Source organism: Dermacentor silvarum, chromosome 1 (genome assembly GCF_013339745.2).
Source record: "Dermacentor silvarum isolate Dsil-2018 chromosome 1, BIME_Dsil_1.4, whole genome shotgun sequence".
In the NCBI taxonomy this organism is placed as follows: domain Eukaryota; kingdom Metazoa; phylum Arthropoda; class Arachnida; order Ixodida; family Ixodidae; genus Dermacentor; species Dermacentor silvarum.
Genome location: NC_051154.1, coordinates 193,148,636 through 193,176,249, shown reverse-complemented (window position 1 = coordinate 193,176,249; position 27,614 = coordinate 193,148,636). Strand labels below are relative to the sequence as shown.

At 42.1% G+C, this 27,614-nt stretch overlaps 2 protein-coding genes across 4 annotated transcripts in view; both read right to left on the bottom strand.

Annotated features, from left to right (window-relative positions):
- Positions 1-387: 387 nt before the first annotated feature.
- Positions 388-18,202, bottom strand: LOC119436201 (iron-sulfur protein NUBPL-like). 3 transcript variants are annotated; one of them, XM_037702985.2, is made up of 8 exons: positions 18,057-18,202; positions 14,889-15,042; positions 14,774-14,808; positions 10,819-10,909; positions 7,656-7,695; positions 7,023-7,113; positions 4,575-4,668; positions 388-737 (listed from the first exon to the last, which is right to left on the bottom strand). In XM_037702985.2, exons 1-8 carry the CDS (start codon positions 18,180-18,182, stop codon positions 403-405), a joined length of 966 nt encoding a protein of 321 aa, XP_037558913.2. In that variant the 5' UTR covers positions 18,183-18,202; the 3' UTR covers positions 388-402. The 3 variants fall into 3 exon arrangements, with proteins under 3 accessions (XP_037558913.2, XP_049514743.1, XP_049514750.1); XM_049658786.1 differs by lacking the exon at positions 18,057-18,202 and adding an exon at positions 17,603-17,950; XM_049658793.1 differs by lacking the exons at positions 10,819-10,909; positions 14,774-14,808; positions 14,889-15,042; positions 18,057-18,202 and adding exons at positions 9,491-9,553; positions 10,740-10,766.
- Positions 18,203-24,328: 6,126 nt separating this feature from the next.
- LOC119436577 (cyclic AMP-dependent transcription factor ATF-6 alpha-like) overlaps positions 24,329-27,614 on the bottom strand; it is a 126,862-nt gene continuing 123,576 nt past the window's right edge. The window contains exon 13 of the mRNA XM_037703462.2: positions 24,329-27,359. Coding sequence (XP_037559390.1) covers positions 27,073-27,359 — 287 coding nt within the window. The 3' untranslated portion in view covers positions 24,329-27,072. The remainder of the gene's footprint in view (positions 27,360-27,614) is intronic.

The following is a 27,614-nucleotide window of genomic DNA, read 5'->3' as shown; positions in this document are numbered from 1 at the left end:
AATGAGATGCAGCACATAGTGAACACCAGTCGACATCCCAACAAATATAGGGAGGGTTTGGACTCCACAGTAGCAGCTATGGTAGCCCACCCATTTTCCACTGAAAAACGAAATACTACAGCCCAAATGGCCAAACACTCTGGCAAGTAGCCGTGAACCTCAACGTCATAAGGTCAGCTGCAGTCACATATTTTGTTGGCAGAAGTGTGCAGAAGAAAATTTGCGGCTTCTTTCACGAAGTACTGTCTCTTGAATTCATATTAAATAAAGTTTTTGGGTGAATGTGCTTAGCCTGGCTCTATTGAGAGCAGTATGGTGAGCAATATTTACAACACATTGACCTGTATAACCAAGGATTTTGATGGTCCCGACCACTTAGTTATAAAGGCATTCTACTGTAGATCACTCATTTTCCAACCATAATTGCTCACACAGCTGATGTTTGTAACACACATGCATGCTACTGTAGAATGCAGCTGCTGCCTCTAACTGCACAGAGTGATGCAAAGACATGGCAAGCAACAACATACCTAAAATGTCAAGTGCCATCTCTTTCGCAAGCTCGGTGGCACCGTCCTTTCCAAATATGTGCGACTCGTGGCCACAGCTTGGACATGCTAGCCGACTCATATTCTGCACCAGCCCAAGGACAGGCACGCTGACCTTTCGGAACATCTCAGCTCCCTTACGTGCATCGATAAGTGCAATCTCCTGAGGTGTAGTCACTACAACGACCCCTGCATTGATAAAGATAGAGTATATCAATACATAAATGCTCTCAACAAGGCAAGCAGGTGCTGCCCCGCACAACTTTCACAAAACATTTTACTGTGCCAGGGTCAGCTTACTTTGGTGTCATGATTGCAATAAACAGCAACTAGAAGTTTTCGGTAAAATATATCAGCACCAGTGACTAACAACATGACACAGTAGCAATAGAATGCAGTTTGACAAAACGGCCACCACAAGTCACAAGCACATCAATACTCAGATTTCAGGCTACATCCATTCTTTGGTTTTGAGGGTATGGAGAGATAACTGGTAAAGCACCAGTTATTGCTTGCAAGAATTTATCTTCTCTTTTTTTTTTTTTTTGAGAAGCACTCTGCCTCTCAAGGCTACAGGTGAACCTTGGCACTCTTGAGATCAACATAATTGTCTACTGAAGAACCCTAAACTAATAGGGTGCTTCAGTGTGGCTCCCTCACTTCCGCTCGGTTTACGGTAGAGTGGTAAAGATATACCTTAAAAGGGCATCTACCACCTCCGCTGATAGCCAAGTGCATCAAAAATGCTTGGGTTTGGTCACCCCTCTGAATGACGTATTCTAGAGATGGCTAGAAGCCCACAAAACCCCAAAGAAAGTTCCAATGGACTTGCAAAAATCAAGCAGTAGTGGCAGCCCACTAAACTGTTCCACATATGCAGACTGATAATGAATTGGATGTGCATCATGGTTGTATATTATACAGCGCTCTGCAGATAGTACAAAGTTTGTTCCATATCCATCTCTTCAAGCAATGAGTGCTTCACTTGAGGTACTGTCTAGCATTCTTCTATCTGATAAAAGTGCTATTTAATAATGTCAGACAATGTATTCACTGTTGAGAGTACAGTCTACTTAAGTGTGCACCTTTTTCTAGCACCACAGCATGGCCTACACAGTTAGTATTGATTCTCTTGGCATTCAGAACATGTTTAGGGACCCACAGCTATGACAAGCTTTTGAGTTCTTCCGTGTAATGCCCTTATTTTGGCACCAAAGGCTCAACATGCAATTTAGCACTTTCATACCAGCAGATATACTGCACTTTCATACCATCAGATATACAACCCAAACAAGTACCCGAAAGATGTTATTTTGTAGGTTAAGTAGTCGATCATTACTACGAACTTTATGAGTCAGTTAAATGATTATTATTTATATTATTATATCCACCAACATAAATGTGTCCACGAAAAAAAAGTACCTCTTTATTTCTAGTGCGCTGTTTTATGTAACTGCTTGAAAATATTTAGTGAAACACGCTTTCTGTGGTTCCTGTAAACATGACCAAAGATTGGTCAACTAGTGGTACTGGTTGTTATTTGTGCCCTACCAGAAAGCTAGCCAAGCTAGTTAATGCTAACAAGAAGATATAGGACCAGAGAAAAGTGTTAATAGTTATGTTACTGTAAGATCAGGCTTATTATTTAGGTTTTTGTTTCCACATGCTAAATGTCATCATCAAAAAGGAAAAAAAAAATAACTGTCTCAGCGACAAGCAAACAACAGACTTCAGTCAAGAACATTGAGGTTTTGCTTCTACATATTAGTTGAAAAAGAAAAAAAAAATCCGAGGACACCTAAGCACTTATGAGTTGTGAATGCAAATGCATTAATGTCCAATTGAACGCCGCTGAGCGGTCCTTCGAGTTATGAACTCCTAGCGGGAAAGCGAGCGCATTGAGACGCTTAGCGCATTTTGATTTGGCCTTACCAAGAAGCAGTTAAGACGCAGGAGAGAGCTTGCGCGGCTAAGGAACTTGCGGATAACACAGGCTTCCGAGAGCGACAGCTATAGAGTGATTTGGCGTTGCGGCGATGCCTTCTCCCCTCATGCAACACCTGGTGTGCTACTGCGGCAGCAAGCATTCCCTTTCGCCCGCTCTGCCCAATTGAGGCACACTCTTGCCACGGCATCGCAGCCAATGGAAACTTCGTCGAGGCACACTTGTGATATGGCGTCGCAGCAATGGAGAATTTAGGTGCTGTTTCGCTGCTACAGACGCTGGACGCCAGTTTTTTCACTCAATAAGCCACTTGACAGTTTCGCATTAAAAAAACTAATATTTACTGACTTTCTGAGCAATAGGGCATGCAGAGATGTCACATCTGCACCTTTAATGAGCAGCAAGGCTATGGCAATGCAACAGTGCAGATGGAATCGACCTGCACAAAAGGAGACAATACGCTGGGCAACCAAATGAATCATCATCATCGTCATCGGCCTATATTTACATCCACTGCAGGACGAAGGCCTCTCCCTGCAATCTCCAATTACCCCTGTCTTGCACTAGCAGTCCTGCACTTTACCAAATAAATATACCATCTCAAATGCTGCACTATGGTTTGGGTTATTATTTTTATTTTTTCCTAATTCATTGTGTAACTCTTCAAACACCACCAGCTGCTGTTGCAGAAATTATTGCATTCTGGGTTGTTTTCTCTGGCACCAATCACCTTTACTTGAGAGACTAGCCTTAACACCTGCATTAACTGTGTTGTTAGCAGTGGGTAATGACAGCTCTGCTGCAGCTAATGATACATTCATCCCCACCATGAGCAAAATGTGGGTAAGGGAACACATCATCAGCCTAAGATGGGATTATCTGGATTCTGCCATCATCACTTTCATGCAGTGCAGTGCCACATGCTACAATGTGACCACTATAGCCAACGGTCACCTATACTGATATATTTTACTAACAAGTGTACAACATTAGCAAGGAAATCAAACACAAAAGAAACAAAAGCTGAAACTCCTGCTGTTATGCCCTTTGCAGTCTTAGATAATGACCTAGGTCAGAAATTAAAAGATCATAATGCGGCAACAGAGCAGTAAGTTCCTTACAAGTTTGGTGGTATTGGTCAAGCACTTGCAGATGTCACCCTCCAGTCACTTTGAAAAATGCAACCTGTTTTATGTACTCCACTTATCTGGAATGTGTTATGGTTAATGTGGGTTGAAATACTGCAGATTTCTAAAAAAGAATTTATAACTTTCTGCTCATAAAATTACGCTTGGACATTTTAATATTATAGTAAAGAAATCAAATCAAAATCAGAGCTAGAAGATACAAAAGGGCATCTAATGCAGTGATGGCCATTTGAAGCACCACACATTTCCCCACACTTGAGCATCTGCACAAAGGTACTATGGCCAACCCCTACAGGCTGCAACTCAGTTGAAAAGAAAGCTGCCTTCTGTAAGATGAAAATTTCATCAGTTTTGTATTCCAAAGAAAATAGAATAACAAATGCACATTTTTATACCACCTCAGCATTCCTGCAGCCTGATCATACGAGCGCATCTTTCTTATGTTGCAATAGTAGTTGGTTTCTGAAATTCATGTTTAAATTTTTTTGGTCGCTTAAAAATAGTAAAAGTTTGCAAACATGCTTTTTGATGCACACAGAGCGTGAGAACAGTTACTGATGTATATTTACACTCTCTTTGATAAGGAGTTATAAAAAATAAACATTTTTCACAGAGACAGCTTAATATACGATCACATTAAATTGTGAACATATTTGAAAATGCAACCTTTACAGACAAATTCCAACGGCTGAGCTGCAGTCTAAAGCAATCAAGAAGTAAAATATACTACTGCATGACATTCACTGCAAAATATCCGAGTAGCATGTGAAAGGGTAACAAAAGAAAAAAGAAGGGTAATTTTATGCTCGCCAAAATATAAGGACCTGCACCGAAATAAATGGTAATTTTCGAAAGAGCATACAAAACTCTGTCAATGCCTGTAATGTTATAACAATAACAATAAAAATGCAAGGACGAATCCAAAAGCATTACCTGACACTGGAATGTTCTGGGAGATGGAAAGCTGCGTGTCTCCTGTTCCTGGTGGCATATCAACAACAAGGTAGTCTAATGGGCCCCATGCTACCTGAAATATATCAGGAGTCAATGAGCACTACAGAAGTAAAATTTTCATTTCAGTTTTCAAAAGCGTGTTGAAGGCACACAAACATCAAAACCTATGAGATCAAAACCCGCAAATGGTCGCAAATGATCGCTTTCGGTTGAAAAGTGACTCTTTTGGGTCAGTTGTCCATGCTCAATTTTTTTTAGTCGTGCGACTGCAGTCGCAAACCTACTGAACCAATCAGTGGCACAGAAGCAGGATGTCTATATACACTGATGCTTATTTTACGTGGTGATGGCGGTACGAGCCAACGTAAAATGGAATCAATGGAGAAGTATTTCTGAGTGTGATGGGCAGGTCGCGCTTGCTGGTGTGAACATCGGTCACCGTGAGTCGCTCCATTGTCGCCAGTCGCAGTCTGTCGCACGACCTCTGACAAATGACGATCTGAATGAGCCCTTAGTGGTGCTTCATTACATGCCCACTTAGCCTGCAAATGCAACAACAGCATGGCAGCCTGGCAGTCTAGGCCTATGATGCTGAGATGTTTGGAACGACATACCTTCCATATATTCAACCAGCCCATTGTCTGCCACCTCTCTCACTACTTAAGACAAAAGGATTAATAGCATGGATACGTCATGCTGTTTGTGACAATTTAAACTACACAACATGCAATAAAAACTAGAAACGAAAGACGGCACCTTTATGCTTGAGAGGTGTTTATCATACTTGAAATCAATGCTGAGACTCGACCAAATGGACATAAAAGAGCAATAGAAAACTCCTCAATAGATATGCAATATCGATAGTGGTTCTCAATGCGGGTCTTTGGACATTGTGGGTCCTGCAATAATGATCAGGGTGTCAGCAAAGCCCTTCCTTCTCAGTGAGCATGCTCCTTTGTTTTCTGTCTTGGTGCCTGTACCAGACACTGTAATTTGTCCCCACACACCAAATGACATGCAGGTGTAACTAAATAGTAATTTTTTGCAGGAACAGTGGCACTCTCTCTTTGCAAGGCTGCTGAATATGCACTTTTTGTAAGCACTCCTTTTGACCAGTTGGTGAATTCCCTTCACTTTCGCAGGCCAATAACAGGATCCATAATGTGCCTGCAGCCCAAAATCACTGCACTAAATAATGAACGATACTGGGCTCGCCCACTAAGGACACGAGGATTTACTAGCGCCAGAAAAATAGGCAGTGCTCACCCACAATCCATAAAACAAAGTGACCTAGTGAGTTCTGCACGAGAACAAAGTGAGAGCAGGAGCCAACGTTTTGACAAGTGGACTTGTCTTCTTCAAGGTGACATATGCTCTCCTCGGCACGCCGTGTGTTAGCCGGTTCCCATGTCATTGTAGTTTCCTCTTTTCGTGGAAGGGGCCTGGAGGGGGGGGGGTCACTGACCTCCAATGTAGCAGGTAACCCCCCCCCCCCCTCCCCATCGTCCAGGCCCCTTCCACGAAAAGAGGAACCTACAATGACACGTCAATTGGCTAACACAGGGTGCTGCCTCAAATTCCTCCACAGACTATCAGTAGCGCATTATCGTCCTTTTCAATTCTACACCCACACCGCTAACACACTCTCGCTCGTCACCTCACCCACACGCCTTACCTTCTCTCCCCTTTAGAAGAACCCTACCTATATATACTGCGCTGAGGAGAGCATGTGTCACCTTGAAGAAGACAAGTTCACTTGTTGAAACGTTGGCTGCTGCTCTCACCTTGTTCTCGTGTTGCTCATCGTCTTGAATTTCCATTTCCCGCATTCCCCGTGTTTTCTCTAGTAAGTGCTGTGTCATTCTTTCATGGCCGAATAGCAAGAAATGCCACCTGTGGCTTTCCTGCAATTCGGATATCTGCTCCCCTTCACGTACTTAAATCTATATAGGTATGTGCCCATCCTATAATTTCAACATGCTGGAAGTTGATTGCCCAAGGACATGCAAATTCTGCTGACTGTTCCCCAACGCGACAAGAAGTGTTCTGCTGAGTGTTCCCCTTAAAGAGACAAGAAGAAAAACATCCTCACTATGTTTATTTGCCTGAAGCATACTTGCAATCTACTTGCTATAATGAGTATGCTCCATATGCATGGGGATGTGAAAATGATGTGAAACTTTCAATTAAGCAATCTGCTTGCTACACTGAGTATGTTCCATAGGCATGGAAATGTGCAAATGATGTGACACTTTCAATTAAGGTGAAAGTGAGTACTGTGATGACATGTAGCACTGTGTTGAAAGCTAGAAGCAAAACAAACAACGTTATCTGCCTCCAAACACAACAGAGCTGAAGGGTGCCACATGAAGTTGACTAGAGCTCACTACACAGAACATAGGAAATTTAAAGACAATTCCAACATACCTGCCTAAGCAGTTTCTCAATGGCAGACATGACCATAAGTCCTCGCCACACAATAGGCATCTTGTTGTCGACCAAAAACCCCATAGACATGCTGTATTATTCAAACAGCACAAGATCATAAACACACAGCAATGCAATTAAAGTGATCAGTTAAGTGAACTAGTCTACCAACTTAATATTAGAAAAAATTAACATAGGTCATTACCGGCAATGAAGCAGACATCAGAGCCAACAAGTGACTTTAGTCCAAAGACCATAAAAAGATTTAAAAGTGGACATCAAGGAAAGGCAAGGTAACAGCACACATGCACTAGTGTCTAAGAGATTAAGTAAACTTATCATTGTGCTCTGACAATATGCTGATGAGGTACAACCTGATGCTTAAACGGCAAGAAATGCTAGACAATGTGAAATTCTAGATCGCATGGGACACTTGGCTTCATGCACTATCAATTCAATGGCCTATGGTGCCACATGATGTGATGCACGCAATGAAAAATCCCTCTCCCCACTGATGCAACATATGTTCTGCAGCATCGCAACAGCCGTTACATTTCACTGATAGCACATGATGATGCCACATGCTTCCGTGGACGTACAGAGTATAAATGATCGAGACAAAATATGGCTCACCACTTAATCCCATAATTGACCAGCGGTTTCATGAGGTTTTCTGTGGAAAAAAATAAAAACTAATCACTTGTGTGCTATAAAAAAATCAATGTAAAATAACTGCTGAGGGGAACTAGCACAAAAAAAAGAAAGACACATACTGGAAGAGTAAATAAACACAAGCTCTACTTTCAACTATTTAATAGCAAAAATGGTTTGTACATATATATATATATATATATATATATATGTATACACATCTTGCCACATGTGCACACAAAGGTATTCAACAATATCACACGATGACGCATGCACATCAACGGTGGGTGCTCAAGAATTCAAATTCTGAGGCGTGCAGCACAACTGACGGCTCACTGGTACAACAGTCTCTGTTATTTTTGATAAAGTAGGCTTCCAGTGCAAGTCTTAAAAAGGTGTTACCGCTCTTGCCTGAAATTGTTCTCCATGAGAAGCAAGCCTCACAACCACATGCAGTAATTAAGTGTTCCAGAGGAATGGTTCACGCCGTACCAATGTCTTGCACTAGAATGTATATCAGCACGATCGCTGCATGAACTGCTTACGAGAGCATGTGCAAAAAGTAAGCAAGAAAGGGGACAAGGATGCACATATGGTGGCCAGCACATGTTACTGCAACAAGATGGCAAGTTGGGCTAGTTGGTTGACATTCATATTTGACTTAGATTGAAGCACACTACTTCCTTTGTCTGTCAGTGTCTACAGTGTGCTTCAATCTAAGTCAAATATGCACGTTATTGCATATCGGGGACAACCATTTCGGGAAGAAGTGATAACACCTCTTCAAGACTTACATTGCAAACCTATTTTATTAAAATGAACTGAGAGTGTTGCACAAGAGAGCCATCAAATGCACTGCACACTTTAGAATATGAATTCTTGTGCACCTGCCTGATGTAGACGCATCATCCTGTGATGACGCGTCATCCTGCCCTTGTGCGTGTGTGTGTCCACAAAGCCTTTTTACTATTAAGTTGAAAGTAGCACTTGTGTTCTTATGTGTGTGCATCTTCTCTGCTCTAATTCCCCTCAACTGTTCTAACGCGACAGCGTTAAGGGCCCCGTGTATGACTTAACCACAACCTACAGACATGATAGCGTTGGATTGTAATTTGAATAAATGAGAAAACATAATTCTGTTACGAGGAAGCTCAAACACAAACCCCTTTTCCAGCATTCCTACCATTCAAACAGCGGCGCGCCCGGGTAGGTTACTTGCAAAAACACCATCCAGACAACGCTCGCTTCCTCAGCAGCGTAAAACGGCAGTGGCGTGCAGAGGCAAAGGTGTAGAAAAAAACCTGCAGTTGCCGGAAAGCCTGACAAGCATTCAGGGATCTTTTAATGCTATCGTGTTCCACTCTTAAAGGCGAAGCTTAAGCGTCCTCAAAATTTTTGCAAGGTCAACTAGCCCAAGAGGTAGTCCTTTGTAATGTAAAAGAATTGTTGAACATGTCACTAAAGCACAAAAATATTTAGACATTAAACAGTGGCCGAATGTGAATGGTTGGTGCCCTCTTGCAAGCATGCTTCCAAGAACATCATTATCTCTGCCTTGATTTCACAACTTTTTATCCAGGGATGTAATGGCTGGATACAATGTTTCTACAGTTGCCTAAAGAATGTGAAAAATTGCTACTGGAAGTGCATCGCAGAGGAAAGAAAAGGAGAGAAGAACAAAAAGCAGACAAAGCCCTTGTGACACAAAACTGATGCAGTCCCTCGGGTCTGGTATGGGAAAAGGCAGGAAAGGAGCGTTACTTGCTGACGCTAGTCGACAAAAGGGGAAAAGTGTCTATGTTGGCAGTGAAGCTCACCTCCTGGCAGCATGGGCATAGCCACATTTTAATTTTTCCCATCTCCTCTAATAATGAACCAGTCTGAAAAATTATTGCGGTAGAACACTCCTTAGATGGTGCTTAACAACTTCCAGTGTATAACTAAACCTTTCTATGGGGCCTGGGGAGGGGCACTTTAGGTGAAATGTTCTAGTAAACCTTGACATGGCCTGTCAGAAGTGCCAATGTCTGTGTGCATACGATTGTATTTTATGCATTAATGACTGTACATGGGACACTACTGAAGTCCACCTGAACTTGAGCCTTGAGGTTTGGCCACAATTTATAATCCACCCAATTTGGAATTTTATTCCGAAGTTTGAAGGAACTGGCTCTCAAAGCTCATGGTGCAAGTGCCACAGTTAAACTGTCTTGTCACGTGTACCACCATGAACAAATAAAATGTGAATGAGACAATTCAAACAGATCGAGAAAAATTACAAGATCACAATTTGTATACAACTAAACAACAGTGTGGTTCAATTTAACTTGCAAGAAGTGGTTCATCTCACATTGAAAGTTAAAATTAACTATCTTGATATATTGCTGTCGGCATATAAATTATTGCATTTTCATTTAATTTGTCCCCAACAGTACAAATTAGAGTCCAATATGACCATACATTTCAGTAAAACACAGACAAAAGCTCTACTTGGAATATGAATAAAGCTGGCATATAAAGCATTAATTACATATGCTAAAATTAGGAAGACAGGTAATCATTGGTAGAAATCAAGAAAAGGGGTAAAGGACACTTCCAGCAGCACAGTAATATGCAGCCATTGGAGCTGCACTTCAATATGGAGCACATGATATCCTTATTAATTGTCACGCTCAGATGGTAATTTGTAGTAGTCAATGACTGTCTTGAATGTAAACGAACAATTCTGTTTTTATTTTGCTACCACTAAAGATGAGAAATAGCAAAGCACTTTGTAGGCACAGTGAGTTATAGACACACTTTCCGAGAGGTATTAGATAAAAACTGCGCTAATAATGCAGCAAGAAAGTCCTCGGCACATTAAATGTATTAAAAGAAATGACAATGTGGCACTAATGCAACAAAGACTAACTTACTTAAGACAAAGACTAATGCAACATTAATATTCCCCATGGTCTATTTCATCAAACATAAACATTATAATAGGCTGTAGGCTCAAAATACACGCAAGCACAGAAGTGGAAGCACGCAGTCATTATCTTGAACAGCACAGGAAATGGCAGCTACCTCTGCTAAACACTGATACAGCAAAGGGAACTTCCTTCCATTTTCAGCATGTGCAAGAATGAAACAGCTTTCAACGCACGTTGTGTCAATTCTGGTTCACCACTCAGGTTCATCATGCGTGGAATGGAGGGTCCATAGACATCTGCATCGAGCAGCCCCACAGTGGGCTTCTGAAGAAACGAAGAAGACCAAGCAGAATACTGACTTGTAAAGTATGCCAATTGAAATACTGTGGCCAAGCACTAGCCTTACATAAGCCCCACTCGCAAAAGAAGAAAGCAGAAAACAAGCATCATTGTTCAACAGTACAATGTACATAAACGTTCTTCAAGGACTCAAAAAATCTTAAACGTTAAAAAATGTTATACCTCCGTGCATCTCCTAAACGATTTAGGTATATCGTACTGTCTTCTATAATATAACACAAGATGAAGTGCCCGTCAAAATGAAAACAATATTGCAATAATGCAAAATTCAGAACAACTCATGACATGGAGCTCAATTAAATAACAAGCCTCAACACTAACTCTATTCTCCTGCAGTTATTTAGGATATTCAGCTATTAGCTGTTCCCCTGCATATACTAAATTAGTTCCTAACATGCTGCACTTTGCCAAACATTTCAATGCTGTGGCATGTAGTGCCTGTGCCATGCCAACCATTCCATACAACTACGCGCACCATGCAGGCCAAGTTCACAATGCTCCCAGCACTTACAGTGCAGGCTTTGTGCAGAAATATGCCAGACCTATTGTACACAAGCAAGAACCTCAAACTGGGCTGGCATGAACCAGTTCATCTAATCGAGAAATAATTCAGATCTTCTTATTCTCTTACAGTTGCTCTATGTCGGATGCCGAGATGTGAATATTAAAACAGAAGAATCTGTTTGAACCATTATTTGCTCATAGTTAGGATTCAATGTTTTAACTTTTTATTTTCTGAAAATTTGGCGTACTTTGTTTGCTTTTTATTTCCACCTGCAATTTTTTTTTTCAGTGGATATATTTTTTAAAATAACTTTCCCACACACTTTCTTTTCTTCTTTTATTTCTTGGGTCGAGCTTACAACCTTTTGATTTTGTGAATATCTGGTTGACTAATTGACGCTGCGACATGTTGTAATATGACTGTGCATCCTGCTCTTCTACACTAGTTGTATCTAACATGCGTAATAACAAATGTTTTTGAGAAGCAGCCTATAGGAAGGAGGCATGTACAGTGCCATACGATGATGTGAATATACAAGAATTCAGAAAAGTGTATTTCATATTCGAACACAAATAGATTAGTAACACTATACAGATAAAGAGATACAAGAAATAATATAAAAATATGGCAAGGTATATCAGGTAGGCACGACTCCGTGTCACCCTCACTGAGTTCATCCACCACAGTGACCACAGTATGAATGCTGCAAGAACCCAAGCTTGGGCTCCTCTGACCCTTTTGTGCATCCCCTGCTCCCTTCTTTGCTTGTCGTTGTCGTCCAAGTGACGTGCAAAATGCAAGATAATAAGAAAAGGGAAAGGAAGGATTACTTGGGCAGAAAGACGAATTCGTGTGACCTTGACCTCGCCAGACTCCTTGCACCTGAGCGCAGCTGTGCGGCAATCATCATCTTAGCTGTTTGGTGAACTTTGTTTCCCTGACCTTTTTTTTTTGGTAAGAACTAAATTTCTGAAAAACAACAAAACAATGTCCCATACCTTTCTCACTTTTTTGAATATTCGAAGTTTCGGATACAAATTGAATACTACACACTAACTATTCATATTTGTATCCGAAAAGGAATTTATTCGGTGCTTTTGAATATACAAAACAAACCTAATATTTCGCATCAACCGACTGTTAAAGACTGGTTACAGTTCTCCGTCTGCTAAACAAAGTATCGCAAATTATCAGAAGTGTGACAACAACAAAAGTTTTCGAAGAAATGCAGAAACAAAATGGGTAATGCCAAGCTATGTTTTCGGTTTTTCAGCAGAAGCCTACAATTACAACCAGTGATTTCTGCTTGTATTCTGTCACTTGGTGTTTTTGGCAGTCTAGCCATGTACCAGTTTGTTCTTTTAAGCTACAACCAGTGATGTTTTCCTTGCAACAGGCCCTTTTACTTGTGCCTACAGCACACAAGTTCTTCAGCAGCTTTTTTACCCCTCTTCTCCTTACCCAAACCCTCATCCCTCCAACCTATCCCTTCTGCCGAGGGGCTGACTGCCGCAACCACCCTTCACGACCAACGATTCCTAGCGGACTTTATCGGCATAGCGCTGAAGCACGCTGCAAGCAACGCCCTGGACTAAGGGCATCGATGAATTTTTTTAGCATAGAATAAAGTGATTTCTCTCTCTCTCTCCACAACTTCAGATCTTTTTTCAGCGACCATTTAGTATGTAGCATTTTTGGAAAGCTAGTCATACAGCAGCCATTCTTTCTTGGAGAGCTTGTTTGCAACGAGGCTCTAATGTTGTTGAGAGGCTAGTCGTGCAGTTTTCTTAATGACAATTAGTGACCTTGTGTTTAAAACTGATTCTTTGTCCCTGATAACTGGTCTTTTTTTTTTTTTGTACTAGTCAGTACAGGCATGGTACCTAATTATACCAAAATAAATATTCCTGCTGTAAATATATGCGTCTGCGTTTGACTATTCAAAATTCAATACTTAGTATTCGTATTCGATTCTTATTTGACAAAATTTACATTTGCCCACCTCTACTTTTTTCTTGCTGTTTAAACAAAAAATGCTGAACACTATCCATATGATTTTCTAGTATATTTTCTCATGGCAGAGAAGCTCACAAAGTACCCCACAATATAGATCATACATTCTTTCTGCTATATGCCTTTTTCTTTCTCTTTTTTTTTTTCACCACTTGTCAATAAGTGTCTGCTGTGTGTAAATTGAAGCAAATATAAAACAAAGCACACAGAGTGAAAAATTTATTATCCAGGGGAAAATAACTGATTCCTTTAATAATAACTGGTTTATTCTCTACAAGCAACCAAGCAGGCTAGTATAGAGATGCAGTAGTGGGGGCCTCCAGGTTAATTTTGACCAGCTGTAGTTATTTATATGTGCACCTAAATCTAAGTAGAGAGGCAATTTTCATTATAACTATAATACCCTTTGCTACACTGGTCACGCAAACATAGTAAGCTCTGCAAAGAGTAAAGGTGTGTGACTATAGTTATTCTTGAGACCAAGTCGAATACAAATCGAATAGTTCCAGAAGCAAATCAAATGTTGAATACATTTAGAACGGTTTTCGAATATTAAACAGCCATTTTCACAATTCCTTCTTCTTTCTGGGGTATTACGTGCCAAAACCAGTTCTGATTATGAGGCACACCATAGTGGAAGGCTCTGGATTAATTTTGACCACCTGGGGTTCTTTAACTTGCACTACAACGTAAGCACACGGGCGTTTTTGCATTTTGCCTCCATAGAAATGCGGCCGCCGGGGCCGGGATTCGATCCCGCGACCTCGTGCTCAGCAGCGCAACGCCTTAGCTGACTGAGCCACCCCGGCGGGTTTTCACAATTATTGCAAACAATGTTTGCATCCTAGCATTCTTAACATTAGTAAGTTTCTGTCGCACTACATTGCCCATTATGAAGCATTGCTTATTAAGAGTACAAATGGAGCATTATGGAAAAAAATGAGCAGTTTGCTCCCATGCACAGGACTCCTCGAAGGCAATGGTTTATGCGCACATGAAGTGCAGTACAATTCACAAATTGAACCCTTTGTTTATTCTCCACTCATTTCTCCTTAGCAGTGCATGATAACACACTTGTGCTCAACTGTGTGCAGTTCATGATGACAGCCATTAGAAGTAAATGATATTGCTAGCCTAAAAGCACAATACGGACAATACACAGTGTGTGCTTCACTTAAGCTTCTGTTAATGCTACTTAATGAATTCCAAGTCACAAACTTTACTATGGCATGAGCACAAAACTTTTTCTTTTTTCCTGTTTTTACAGTAGCAAACCTGCAAGCAGTTCCAAGTAACAACTTATCACTCACCGTTTCATGCAAAGAAAGAGCCAAAGCCAAGTTTACTGTAAAGAAAAACAAACATTTTTGCAACTATCCAAGCAGGAATGCATATGCAAGCACTGCAATGAGTTAGCTGCATCACCTGCAGTAGTGGATTTCCCAACACCACCTTTTCCAGATGCCACCAGAACAACATGCTTCACCCCTGCAACTGGAAACTTCTTGGGCAGTCCTTGTGATGTTCTTTCCCGACTTTGTTCTGCTCTATTAGCACGTGAATCACCACCAAAACATCGCTATATGATTTGAAAGAAAAGAAAAAAAAAGTGATTATCACAAATTCTATCCAGTTGAATCCAAAATTCACATTAGGTCCAGATCTGATAGTTCTACACAGGCTAACACACCAACAGTCAAACAGCATCAAGGATTTCATGCAATCTTCAAACTCCTTTAGACACAAGTCACAGTGGTAAATGTGGGAAGTGTTTTTGCATTCTGCCTTTAATAGCAGAATTCTGCAGTCAGTTGCAGATGAAATGCAATAAAACTGACCCTTCTCAAAACAAACTTTGTTATAAGAAAAAAGTTAGCTTCAGTCATCAGGGACAGTTACCCCTGTTAACATTTTGTTTTTCAGAGGAATTATTCAATGTGGTTTTATTGTTGCAATGAGGAAGCAAACCAAAATTATTTTTATCGAGCACATATACTGGCTGCTTCAAGGAAGAAAAGTACATTTTCATGAAGTGCAGTAGAGATGATAATGTCTTGTTTTCAGCAGTGCATTACTGAGGGTGGACATCAATAAATATGCAAGAATCATGAACTACTGTAAATAAAATCTAGTAATAAATTTATTTATTACTTCAGGGCACATGTTGCAACTGCAGAATTGTAGCCGGTTAGTCTTCAAGGCATGTCCACTTAGTAGGAATCCCAAGATTAGCACCATTTTCCAGATATCCATTACTGAAATGTGCCACAAAATACAGTGGCGCTCCATGTAATTTGTGCCACAGTGCTTTACGTGAAAAATAGCAAGTGGACATGCCTGAACATTGACTGGATTTAAATCCCACAAAGGCAACATCTGCCCTCAGCAAATTAAAATGAGTGAATTTAGTTATTAATTGGTGATTGTCGCACATTTCCTGATACTCACTACTGCTAACAATTTTAATTGTAATTTATTTGCACGAGAGCGAGCCTGCACTTGGTGGAGTGCTAGGCAGAGCAGAAAGGTAAGAGCCCTTGCGCATGAGTGCCTGCAAGCCTGCCACTGAGAACAGGAAAAGTAAACAAACAAATGAATACAAAATGATGACAGTGAGGGAGTATGGGATGCGAGAGAAATACAGTGGAAGTGTAGTGGAAGTGCATAGAAAGAAGGATGAAGTGAGAAAGGACAGAAGTGAGATGTGATGGAAATGACGCTGGCTAGAAAATGAGAGGGGAAAAAGAGAGAGTGATTATGTGATGGAAGCGGAGAAGTAGGAAAAGGGAGGTGGATGGAATCAGGGGAGAATCATGGTGTCATCAAAATGTATTTCTGCTTATTGCTCCACTATTTCTGTTTCTGTACCATAGCCTTTGGCTGTGCTTATTTAAAGAGAAGGCATAGTTCTACACACAAATACTTTTTGAATGATCATGCTGTTAAGGGCTGCTCATGCTGCTCATAGGGGGTGGGAGCTCAGTCAAGCTACTCTACAGTGGCTCTTCCTCTCATCCCTTATGTTGTACCAAAAGCATAGAAAAGACTTGTACTGCATTGTATTATCAGTACTAGACTATTTTTGAGAACATTGTCTCTTCCCCTTGAAGCAGATAACACAAAGTTGGATACCATGACTAGCAACACATGCAAGTTTGCAATGTAAATTGCCATCAGCACAATATTCAGTCTCCTTTGTTGGTGGGTTAAACTGCCCTGTGACAATATTACTTAAAAAAAAAAAAAAAAAAGACTTCAGCAGCTTGAATATTGCAGAGTATTTTGTTCATGTGCTGATATTAAACACCTAGTAGAAATTCGACAAGGGGTCGCAATGCAAGTTGGGAAGCACTGGACTCAAGCAATGCCACAAAGTTGCTCATGCCGTGCATTGGAGAGTTCAGCGCCAGGTAGTCATCTTTTGGTCTCGGTGTGCATCAATAAACAGAATGGTCAGCCAGAGGTACTGCATGAAAGAGTGTTGCAGAATAGTGTGCCTGCCATTCTAGCTTGAGCCGTAGAGTTTCTCTCTCACTGGAGAACCATACACTTCTCCTACAGACGAGAGTGGATTCTCGCGATATTTGCAAGGCATCTGCTTCTCATGTTGACAAGCTGTGAACATGTCTGTGCTGACAAGTGTGCATGCGCACACGTGCTTGTACGCTTGTGACTTGCATATTCACATACTCTAGCTCATTGTCCGAGGGCGTACCCAGTGTTCGCAGTTTTCTCTTAACGTTCACGCAGTGGCGGGCTAGCAGGCGCATCAGCACAAGCATATTCGCCTTTCAGTCTAGCCTCGCATGCCGCTATATGGACAGCTGACGTTGGAGTGCTAATAAATACTATTACTAATTGTTTTAGCATTCTTACATAAAGCCAACAGAAAACAAACATACAGGCGTCTAGTGACGCTCAGTGAAGCATTTGTATACACAAATACGCAAGCTTGCAAAAGCGTGTGCTTGTTGATATCTTGTTTGTGTTTGGCTGATTGCACTCAAGGGGTTCAATGACTTCTGCCAAATGGAATATTTTGCTTGCTTGAAGTAGTGCATGTGTGTTGACAAAAGGCCGTTTTACTCTCACTTTGCTGACGTAATTCGCCAGACCCACGGCCAATCTAACACACCCACTTTTTGTTGGGGTCCACTTCCGACCTTGCTTTCTTGTCTTGCTCTATATCAATGCAAGCTACCAGCGGCGTTTAAGAAGCAGTGATAATTTCCAAGTAAGCGGAACAAACGCTTAAGGCCTAGGCTCACTGAAATCAGAGTAGACCGTTCGTGTTGTCATCGAGAGGTTCACATTACAAATAGCTTGGGCGATACGGCGTGCCACCTGTTCAATTATCACTATACTTCGAGTAACGCGACAATTGCCAATCACATTACTACTTCACGCATAAAAAACTAAAAAACGAAAAGTTCGGCTTTCATTTTTCTTTAGCAATTACGCCCTGTTCCAGGGTTATCCAGCGCAATAATGTGAGCGCGCGAACGAAGAAAATTTTAGCAAGACCACTATGAATTCTTTCAAGATTGCCACAATGCTTGCAAGCTGTCAAGCCCGTGTAAAAGCTTTACGCACCGACGGTACGGTTTGAAAATAGCTGTAGCATCCAGGGATAACGTTTGCATTTCGTGTCGTGTAAATCAGCAAATTAAGTGGCCTTCCAAACAAATGTGCCGAAAAAATGCACCTAATAGCCGCCATTTTTTTTAAAAAAAACCTTGAAGCTACTTGAAGCTAGATCGCAGAGCCAGGCCGCATTGGCGTACTCGGGTGCTCGTGGGCACTCGTAGGTGCGGGCAGTTTATTTCATCCATGGTACTCAGAGAACACGATGGTCGCAGTGATATACAGGGACGACTTATTACGCTTGTTTGGAGCAATTAATGTTTTTGCATAGGATGTGCATGTAGTTTAATATTTAGGCGGTATATTTGAAAATGCGTAGCACGTCAATGCATCGACGCCAGCGTCATATCATCTTCCTCTTCTCCTCACAGCGTCTTTTCACCTAGGCACAAACTAATACGTAACAATATTGTCAAACATTGTCAAACTATCGACGATTCACAAGTTCCATTCCCTCGGGACAAAGAATGCTTCACCGGCAGACATGCAGCTGTGGAGTTCTGTTCAGTGCCCCAGGTGAAAATTTCCTGTTGGTTTCCTGCTGGGAGCTGCTGGTTTGTACTGGTTTCTGATGGAACCAGCAAGTAACCTGCTGGTTTCCTGCTGGTTGTACTGGTTCCAGCAGGGTGCTTACTGGTTTTCGGTTGGTCTTGGCAGACTGCGTGCAGGCTTGCTGCTGGTTCCAGCAGAATGCTTACTAGTTTTCTGTACTGGTTCGAGCAGGATACTGGTTTCCTCCTGGAACCAGCAAGTAACCTGCTGGTTTTCAGTTGGTTTGAACTGGTTCCAACAATGCTCTCAATGGTTTTGTTTGGACTCGAACTAACTAGTTAAAGCATTCACTCTTGGAGTTAGGATCTGCTGTTTCTAGCTACAGAACTTACTGCTTTTCAACTTGGTGCACGAATCCATTTAGGGAAGGACGTGGCGTGAAATACAACTAAACAGTAATGTTCAAATGTACATATTAGACCTTATGCTGTACATCAGTGCACTCTTTCCTTCATTATACAAAAATTTTACCTCCAGAGGCCAAGCTGAAGCAATCAATATTTCATATTTCTCAACCCTAAATTTGTTGAAAAGTGTACGAAACATGCATTTAAGTTCATGCGGGCATCAGCTTGTTGCCTGGAAATTTTCTCCACATCGGTGAGTAACAAGTCAGCCGACTGCCTGCAACCCTGTGCTGGAACCAGCAGCTACCGGTTTCAGCTACTGGTTCCATCACCTGCTGGTTCCATCACCTACTGATCTCAGTAGCTGCTGGTTCCAGTAGCTGCTGGGAATGTGCTAATAAACCAGTACTACTGGAACCAGTAAAAAAACCAGCAGGAAACCAGCAGGAAATTTTCACCTGGGACGCTTCGTCTTTTCTCGAGGCCAAGGAGCTGACGACTAATTCAGCGTCACCTGGGGCGAACAAATGAGCAATTATGTCATATCTTCAGCCATTCGGCTGCCCGGAGCTGATGGGTGAGACGAGTTCTGGAACCACAGGATGCAATGAGTCATCGGCCTCGTGTGGCGCTAAGACGACAACGTCTCTTTTGGAGTGTTTCCGGGAAGCACCAGCGCCCACCCAGACTAACTATGACGAGGCTCGGCGCCGACTGTAACGTGCAGGCCAGGAGCCCAGCAGCCGCCGCCTTCCCTGGAAACAGTGGCTTCCGCGAAGGCCAGTATCCGGACCCTGTCAAACTGACCGTCACGGAGAGGCCACTAATACTTGAAAGGGGCCAACGTCGAGGTTTCCCGTGGGAACCACGTTGATGTTTGATTCCCCAGTTGCCACCCGTTGCCTGGTGTGCCCGCGAGGGCGATGAGGCAACATTGGAGGCGGAGCCCGGCTGAACGAGGACACATATCATGGGTGGGATATTGCGAAATGGTCAAAGTTTGTGATTGGCCAAGAAGAACTGCAGTGAATTCCCTCATCGAGTGAAAGGGGGAAATTAACTGCATAAAAGCGGAGCTTGAGTGTTGTGAGCAAGGCTCGACCATGTAGACCCTGAGGCATGTAAACGCGCTCGGACATGCAACGACTTAGCATGTAGTAAGCTTCGATAATCATGGAGCCCTTGTTTGAAAATATGTACATTTGTATATATAAAACGCTTTTCTCAACTCTCTGGATGTGTCCTTCTCCCGGCACTTGACACGACACCACCCATAGGACCATCATGGCCGCTCGGATCCTCGGACTTCACAACAATGCACAGCAACACGTACAGTTCTCTTCTTGCGAGAGAAGGTAACATAAGTTAAATAGCCCATTCAAAATTTGGCTCAATAATACAAAAACGATTAATGCTGTCGTAGAACACAAAATTTTGAAGATTGCTCATACACGGACACATTATGACAATTCACTTCAATGGCATATATCTACCATTATGTGCAGTCTCTCTCACATGCTAAATATGCAAGCAAAATTTGGGCCACCAAGTGGATCGTGGTTCAATTAAGACATAAAGGTATGACTGATTTCTAACCTTCGAGAAAAGCTAAATGCACTGCTCTTCACTGGCTGTACCAATTTAAACTACAAATATTTATTATTATTTTAAAGTTATTTTGTTCTTTCTACAGCATTAATGATCCAGTGACGAGTCCCATCAAAACCAAATGTCATTTAGTTTTGATTAGAGTGTACTAGACAATGAACCATGTTCTAGTACACTCTATATAGTTTCGATACAAACTTGCAGCAAAAATATGCAAGACCCAGCCGCTAATACTATACTAGACCAGAAAGCGCAGCTAATAAATAGAGACTTATCGGCAAGCTTAAACTCCTATATCAGACTAATACATGTATTTTATGCATCAAATACAAAGTCTCCGTCACTTAGGGAGTTTCCTTCTAAATGTTCTAGAAAACAATGGCCAACTCGCGCATGTCCTCAGCTTCCGCCGTGCTTCCACAGAGCGCCTCTTACTCATAACTTATGAAGCGAATACAAAGAAGGAAAAAAAATACGAGGACACCTAAGCACTTCTTGTGAGTTGTGAATGTGAAAGCATTAATGTCAATTGAATGCGCTGAGCGATCCTCAGAGTTTTGCGCAGTGAGTTATATGCCATAGCGTTACGTACTGCCTGAGCCAGCAATTAAGCAGCAGCAGCCTGCGGTGCAACGCCGCATATGCCACCAAGGTCCTGCGCGACGAGAACCGAGGAAGCAGCAGCGGCCACCAAGGCCGGCAGGTGCGTGCAGCAGGGGGTGAAAGATACGGACTGTGCGCTGGCCTCCAAGGGCGAGAGCGATGGTGACGTGGCGTCGTGGCGATGCCTTCTCCCTTTAAGCAACACCTCGTGTGCTATCGCGCAGCTGGTGTTACCTTTTGCCCGCTCTGCTCCGTCGAGGCAAGCTCGTGAATTTGCGTCGCAGCCAAAGGGAAGTTGGGTGCCGTTAATTTCGTTGCTACTGACGCCGCGGGCTTTGTCACCTTAATGAGCCATTTAATGCTCTCGCAAAAAAAAAAAGAAAACACGTGGAGAGCGTTTTTTTTTTTTTATGCCGCTGGTTCGTTTGCTCCGCATTCTCCGCATTATCCCTCGTCACTCTCCCTTCCGCTGCCGGCGCACCCCGTTGAGAAGCGCGTCCGCTGTGTGGTTCTCTAATGCACATAAATTGCTTTATTGCAGGGTAAACGGGAGTCAGAAAATGCCGTGTTATATCTGGTCTTGCCCTATAAGCGGTTGCTTTTTCGGTGCTTTGTCTGTATGTAGTTTAACAGCGGCCGTGCATAATACTTATATATTGTGCAACACAGGCAGAACCAAGGCAGGGTCAGCTCTAAAGGGGTATGGCCAACCCCCAATATCTCCTCCTGCTCCTACCACCAGGAGTGGAAAGTGACCAAGTTCCCTCCAGCAACCGCAATGAAAATGGAGAATCATGCTCCGCCTCTAAAACCAAAAAATCCTGGCACCAGCACTGACTAGAGGTGAAACCTCGCAGCCAAGGGTGAAACCAAGGGAATCCTCACTTTTTGGCCAGAGTTTGAAGGGCTCTGCACCACGAGTTTATGGCATACTACGCTATAATGAAATTATTAAAGAGTACTGACAAATTTTTTGTCCTGTCTCCATTACATTATTATAAATGGCACTGTAATTACGTTATCTATAGCTTTTAATGCGACCATTTCAAAATGCACGCCAGAGCAGCGCGACTTCGGACATGAAAAAAGGTTATCCATTTCGTCACCTAAACCTATTGTGGCAGTCTCGTAGTACCAGATACCACTGACGCTTACACACACACTGTGGCTGTGGTGCCTAAAGACGAGTCCATTCAGTACTCGACGGGACAATAGGGGAGTGAGCAGCCCCTGTGTTTCCAAGAGAAGTGAACAATCGGAAGGGCCAGTTGAGCAGCTTTCAGCTGAATGCCAAATGTCATTGAATGCTCTTCGACCACCACACCCCACCACCTAGATCTGCTTTCGGACATCTGAGCCTGCGCTGCGCAGCGTCTTGGGCAGGTCGTACAAAAGGACAAAAGGTGCTGTAAATCTTCACTTGAGGTGCCGCAACTATGGAGTCGACAGCAACCTAAAAAAGCTAGAAAATGGGGACACCAAATGTTCGTGTCAGTACTATTTTAATAAAATGTTCCGAGAGGTGTAATGTGCCCATTCTGCACAAAAGATGAGCTATGGCACACCTGGGGACCATAGCTCCCAACAACAATGCGCCTGCTTGCAGAGTGCAAGAAACTGGTGAATTTTTCTACAGCAACTCTCACCCACACTGTGCACTGGTTGGGCCTCTTACAACTTCTGTTTGCAGGGCTGCAGTACAAGTTGGAGGGCTGCCAGTCTGAACCTGTTGAGTTCCACCATGAATTGCACAACATTTTGTCAAGTTTTGAGAAGAGTGCTTCGAGCAGTGGCATAGCCTGGAATTTTTTTTTTCTGGGGGGGGGGGGGGGGGGGGGGGGAGGGCACTCACTTGACCAGGAACAAGATGGGGGAGGGAGGGGGGAGGCATCTTGTTGCCTACTTCAAGTAGTTCCTCCTCCACCCTCTATCCCATTGCCCCCTTCCCTTTAAAGAGGGATAAATAAAGCTTTTCATTCATTCATACTGAAGGAGACTCAGTCTTGGAACTTTTTCATTGCACTTCTACCATAAAGATTGCATGTGATAAACACGTAATCTGTAGGTGGAAGTCACCAATAAAGCATGCAGACAGTATACTTGCATGACCACAGGGCTTATAAACTGTAGTATACTGCTGTTTCACAGCATACTCGTAGCGATTACATGCCTGCCCGGAAAGAAGCAGACACCCGCATCGCGTGACCCATGTAAGCACGTACAGATTACACTGTTGCTGGGATACGCCGTTTTCATTACACGATCTTGGGATCAGCCCCAGTTTTTACTGCCCTATATCCAGAATCGCCCCACTTTACTTGGCAAGAAGCCGACTGAGCAGACGTGCCAAGCCACCCGGCTGGATAAGAAGGCATGGTAAATTTCACTTTAATAAAGAATGAAGCACATACATTTGTTTCAGCGAGAATATTTTGGAACAGTTTGTTGTTTTGTTGCATAATTCCACCAAGAACAGAGCTGGTAACTTGCACGTCTGTAGTAGTAGTACAGATGGCTATATCTAAGCCAATTCATTATATAAATGCAATCTTGTGTGAGAGCATTTCGGCAAAGCAGCGGCGGCGGTGGCAGCATGATCATTATCATCCAGCAGCAGCAACCAGGCTCAGCAAAGTTTGGAATGGTTTACAAAAAAGAAAAAAGAGCTTTGCTTTAAAAGTGTGTCTTTCTCAAACCTTCTGCTCAGCCATTCCCATGTTACAGCGCCCATACTGAAGTGCTATCTTTTACACCAGAATGAAACAGTACATGCCTTATGTCCTCCTTAGCCTTCATTTCTGAATTGCCCTCCCTCATTTCACATCATTTCCACCCTCCTTCACCATCACAAATTTACCAACAAAGCTCCTCACCTGCATGAGAATCAATGCATGAGGTGAGGGCACACCCTTGTGAGGGGTGCCAAGTCTTCTAGTAAACAATACAAGTACGAAACACCGCAAATACTCAGTACAATGGTGTCGAAAGAGAAATCATCACTGACAAAAAAATGCTACATTCATGGAGTACTATTTCATTCCTGCTCCATTACTGTGGAGTTTTGTATAGAGAAGCATTTCTTCCGCAGGTACACAAAAATGAATGACAAGCTTTGTGTACTAAGGTACGCAACTTTATTTTGTGTGCAGAAATAGTTTCATACAGCACAGGACTAGGAAATATCATTGCACATGCATGAGCACACAAAATAAATCAAGTGCCAAAGAATAAATACCACAGTGAACCTGAAGTACATACATGGCAGAGTATGACGAAATATGAAAAAAAAAAAAAAAAGAGCAAATGCCAAGTTCATGTTTCACATTTAGTGCAATCTCAAAGCACAGGAGTCTCAGGACGAGTGTAGATATACCCAGTCACAGCACTAAATGTCGGCTGCAATAACATCAGGGATCAAATGAAGAATACACAGCGCACACACTGTTGTCATTTTAACCTATGATGCACAGTTTCAAAGCATGGGCAGAACAACACAATGCTAATTTCATGAAATGAGCCTTTGATAAATGAAGAATTAATGTTTTTGCATATGAAGTACATGCTAACTTGGGCAAGCCAACTCTATACAAGAATTCACAATAACTGCGCTACAATCAAATCATGTAATATTTTTCTTTTACAAATCTTATATAAAAACTGCCCTTGCACTCAAAACATCTGTTTACATTAGCAGTGACAAGGACCATACTACTTTTGTTTTCCAGTGAAGGTGCAGTAGGATAAGTGCAAGACAACAAGGTCTTAAAACACAGTAACACTGCCTGCATATGCGTTACATAACTGCAAATGAATATGCTCTTCGTGTGCTACCTCAGCCATAACAAAACCCACCAAATGAACACACACAAACATTTACAAAGCACACACAGGCACACATATGACAAATTCAGCACACTACCACAGCCTCACTGGTAATAAATTTTCCTATAGCTACTACTATTAAATTATGATTAATATTTAAAGCTTCACAGAAGCCAGGATTTAGCAAACACCAATGACTGCATTTCAATTTTCTTGATACTCTTTCTTGGTCGTGTGGAAACTTCACAAATATTATTCAAGCAACAGCAAAGAGCGTTTTGTATATGAACACTTTGATGTATACATATATAACTGTGTGCGCATGTATATCTATCTATCTATCTATCTATCTATATATATATATATATATATATATATTCTTAAAAGCACAATAAATTGACCAAAGTATAGTGTCATAATGCCACATTTAAACACACTCTTGGTCTCCATGGTGAAAATCATTCTACAATGTTCTCAAATTCTGTAGCATGTACACAAATTGAGTGAGGAAATAATGAGTTTACAGCCTCTAAGGCAACATATTACACCAAACCGGGGGAAAAGAACTGCCTCAAATGCCAGTGGAAATAGAAATATCTACATATGTACATAATCTGTTTTTCGAGATTTCTGCCTTCTTGGGAGGCATCAGTGTTGCCACCAGGGGTTAACACTGAATGAAGAACAACGACAAGGAACTAAGCAGCAGTTGCATTAATCAACCACTGCTGAGTAATGCAGCATGACAATCCACTGATTACTATATGTACTCAAAGTATTTGCGTTCCCAGGCACCACAAACTGAAAGCACTGGCTGGCAAGGCTTTGAAATTATATATGTCACATATTGCTATAGAACAACAATCCTTCAACAAAGGAGCGTCATCCTGGAATGTGTTCTCAAAGTATGCATCGCTTACACACAACACAGACAATAAATCACATCACCCGCATTTAGGCAATATGATAACAATGCTGCATGATGGCAATACAACCAAATTTCATACTTTTAGAGCTAGAAACTGGTTTTATCGCGTCACATTTCAGCACAGATAACACAATTATAGTCCACTGCTTTGTACATAGCTAGCTGCCTGCCTGTACAAAGACAACTCAACAAATTAAATTACTTTTTATCTCGTAGCAACAGCTTTCATTTGCCTGCTTAATAAACAGAAATAGTAGAAGATTAAATACCAGAAACTGACTATTTCCCACATACGTCTATAAAATGAGAATACGGTTTAATATAGTGAATTACGTTTAATCCCAATGAATGTGTGCACCTCATGCTTGCTTAGCAAGTACAGTTTTTCATGCTGTACATGGTCTGGTCAAAGTCTTAGGCAAAGGCAAGGCCTCCATGATATATTAATGTAAACAGAACAAACTATGAAATAGGTACCGAAATATCAATTGGAAATATAGACCAGCATGCCTTGCAAAATGGGGATTGCAGCAGGTTAGGCAAAATTTGCCACATCAACAAATTCCATGAAATAATTGACGTGAAGTTTGACCTTAAGTGCAAACATATCAAATGACATTCAACTGCAATGTGTGTAACTCGCACACTGCAGCCAGTAATGTAAGCTGTCAGTGGGTTGATGCAGCAAGGTTCTGTGTTGTGTCAAGCCATTGACATACATATGCTTGTGAAGCAAGAGGGTTCAATATACTTCAATGGAAGAAAGAAATGGCAAGAAAAAAATGACAAAAAGCAGGAACCCCATAGGCAAGCTATGCAAGGCATGCAACTGTCAACACTATTAAAGTCGCAAATCACAGCACCCCAATTCTCTACCTCACTGTTATGCAGCCCATATTTTCAGTCATGCACACATTGCGCGAACACACAATTCCTTTTTTCTCCATGTTGTTCTTCAAGCACACAAGCTTGAGCAGGACACACGGAGTTTGTGTGCAAGCACCAAGCGAGAAAGTTTGCATTGTCTTGGCCAGCACAGTTGCATTCGGTGAGCCGTGCAAATAAGTTAAGATGCCAAACGCCACTTCACAACAGTCCGACGGTACTACTGGCCATTTCGCCGAGTATGGTTTCGTAGTGGCAAACGCTGGTGTCTTGAGTGGTTGGACATATTTCGTGGGTAGGAACTTGGTTCTTGCCTTGTCACGTTCATCTGCACTGCAGCAACATTTACATTAGTTCCAGTGGCCTTTGGCTGAGTAGCATTGCGGGGATGCTGCTGCCTCAAGTGGGGTGGAATGACCGATTCTTTGACGTACATGATCTTGGTACTCATGACCTCACAGTCTATTTGCACCATCGGCACATGTTCCTTTATCATGTGTGTAGATTCTGAAATGTGTGCAAGGAAAAAGAGGGAGGCAATTATTAACACATGGTAAAAAGCAAGCAAAGACCTCTGAATGAACTTCATGACGATGCTAATGGTTAAGTCAACAAGCTCTCCACAATATGACATACAAAACAAAGATGCCGCTGCGCAGACACTGCTGATGAAGTGCATGCTTGGGAAAAGGGGGGTGCGGCCCATACACGAATAATTTTATTCTGAAATATTTAGGCTCAAATTCAGGTGTGCAGCCCTTA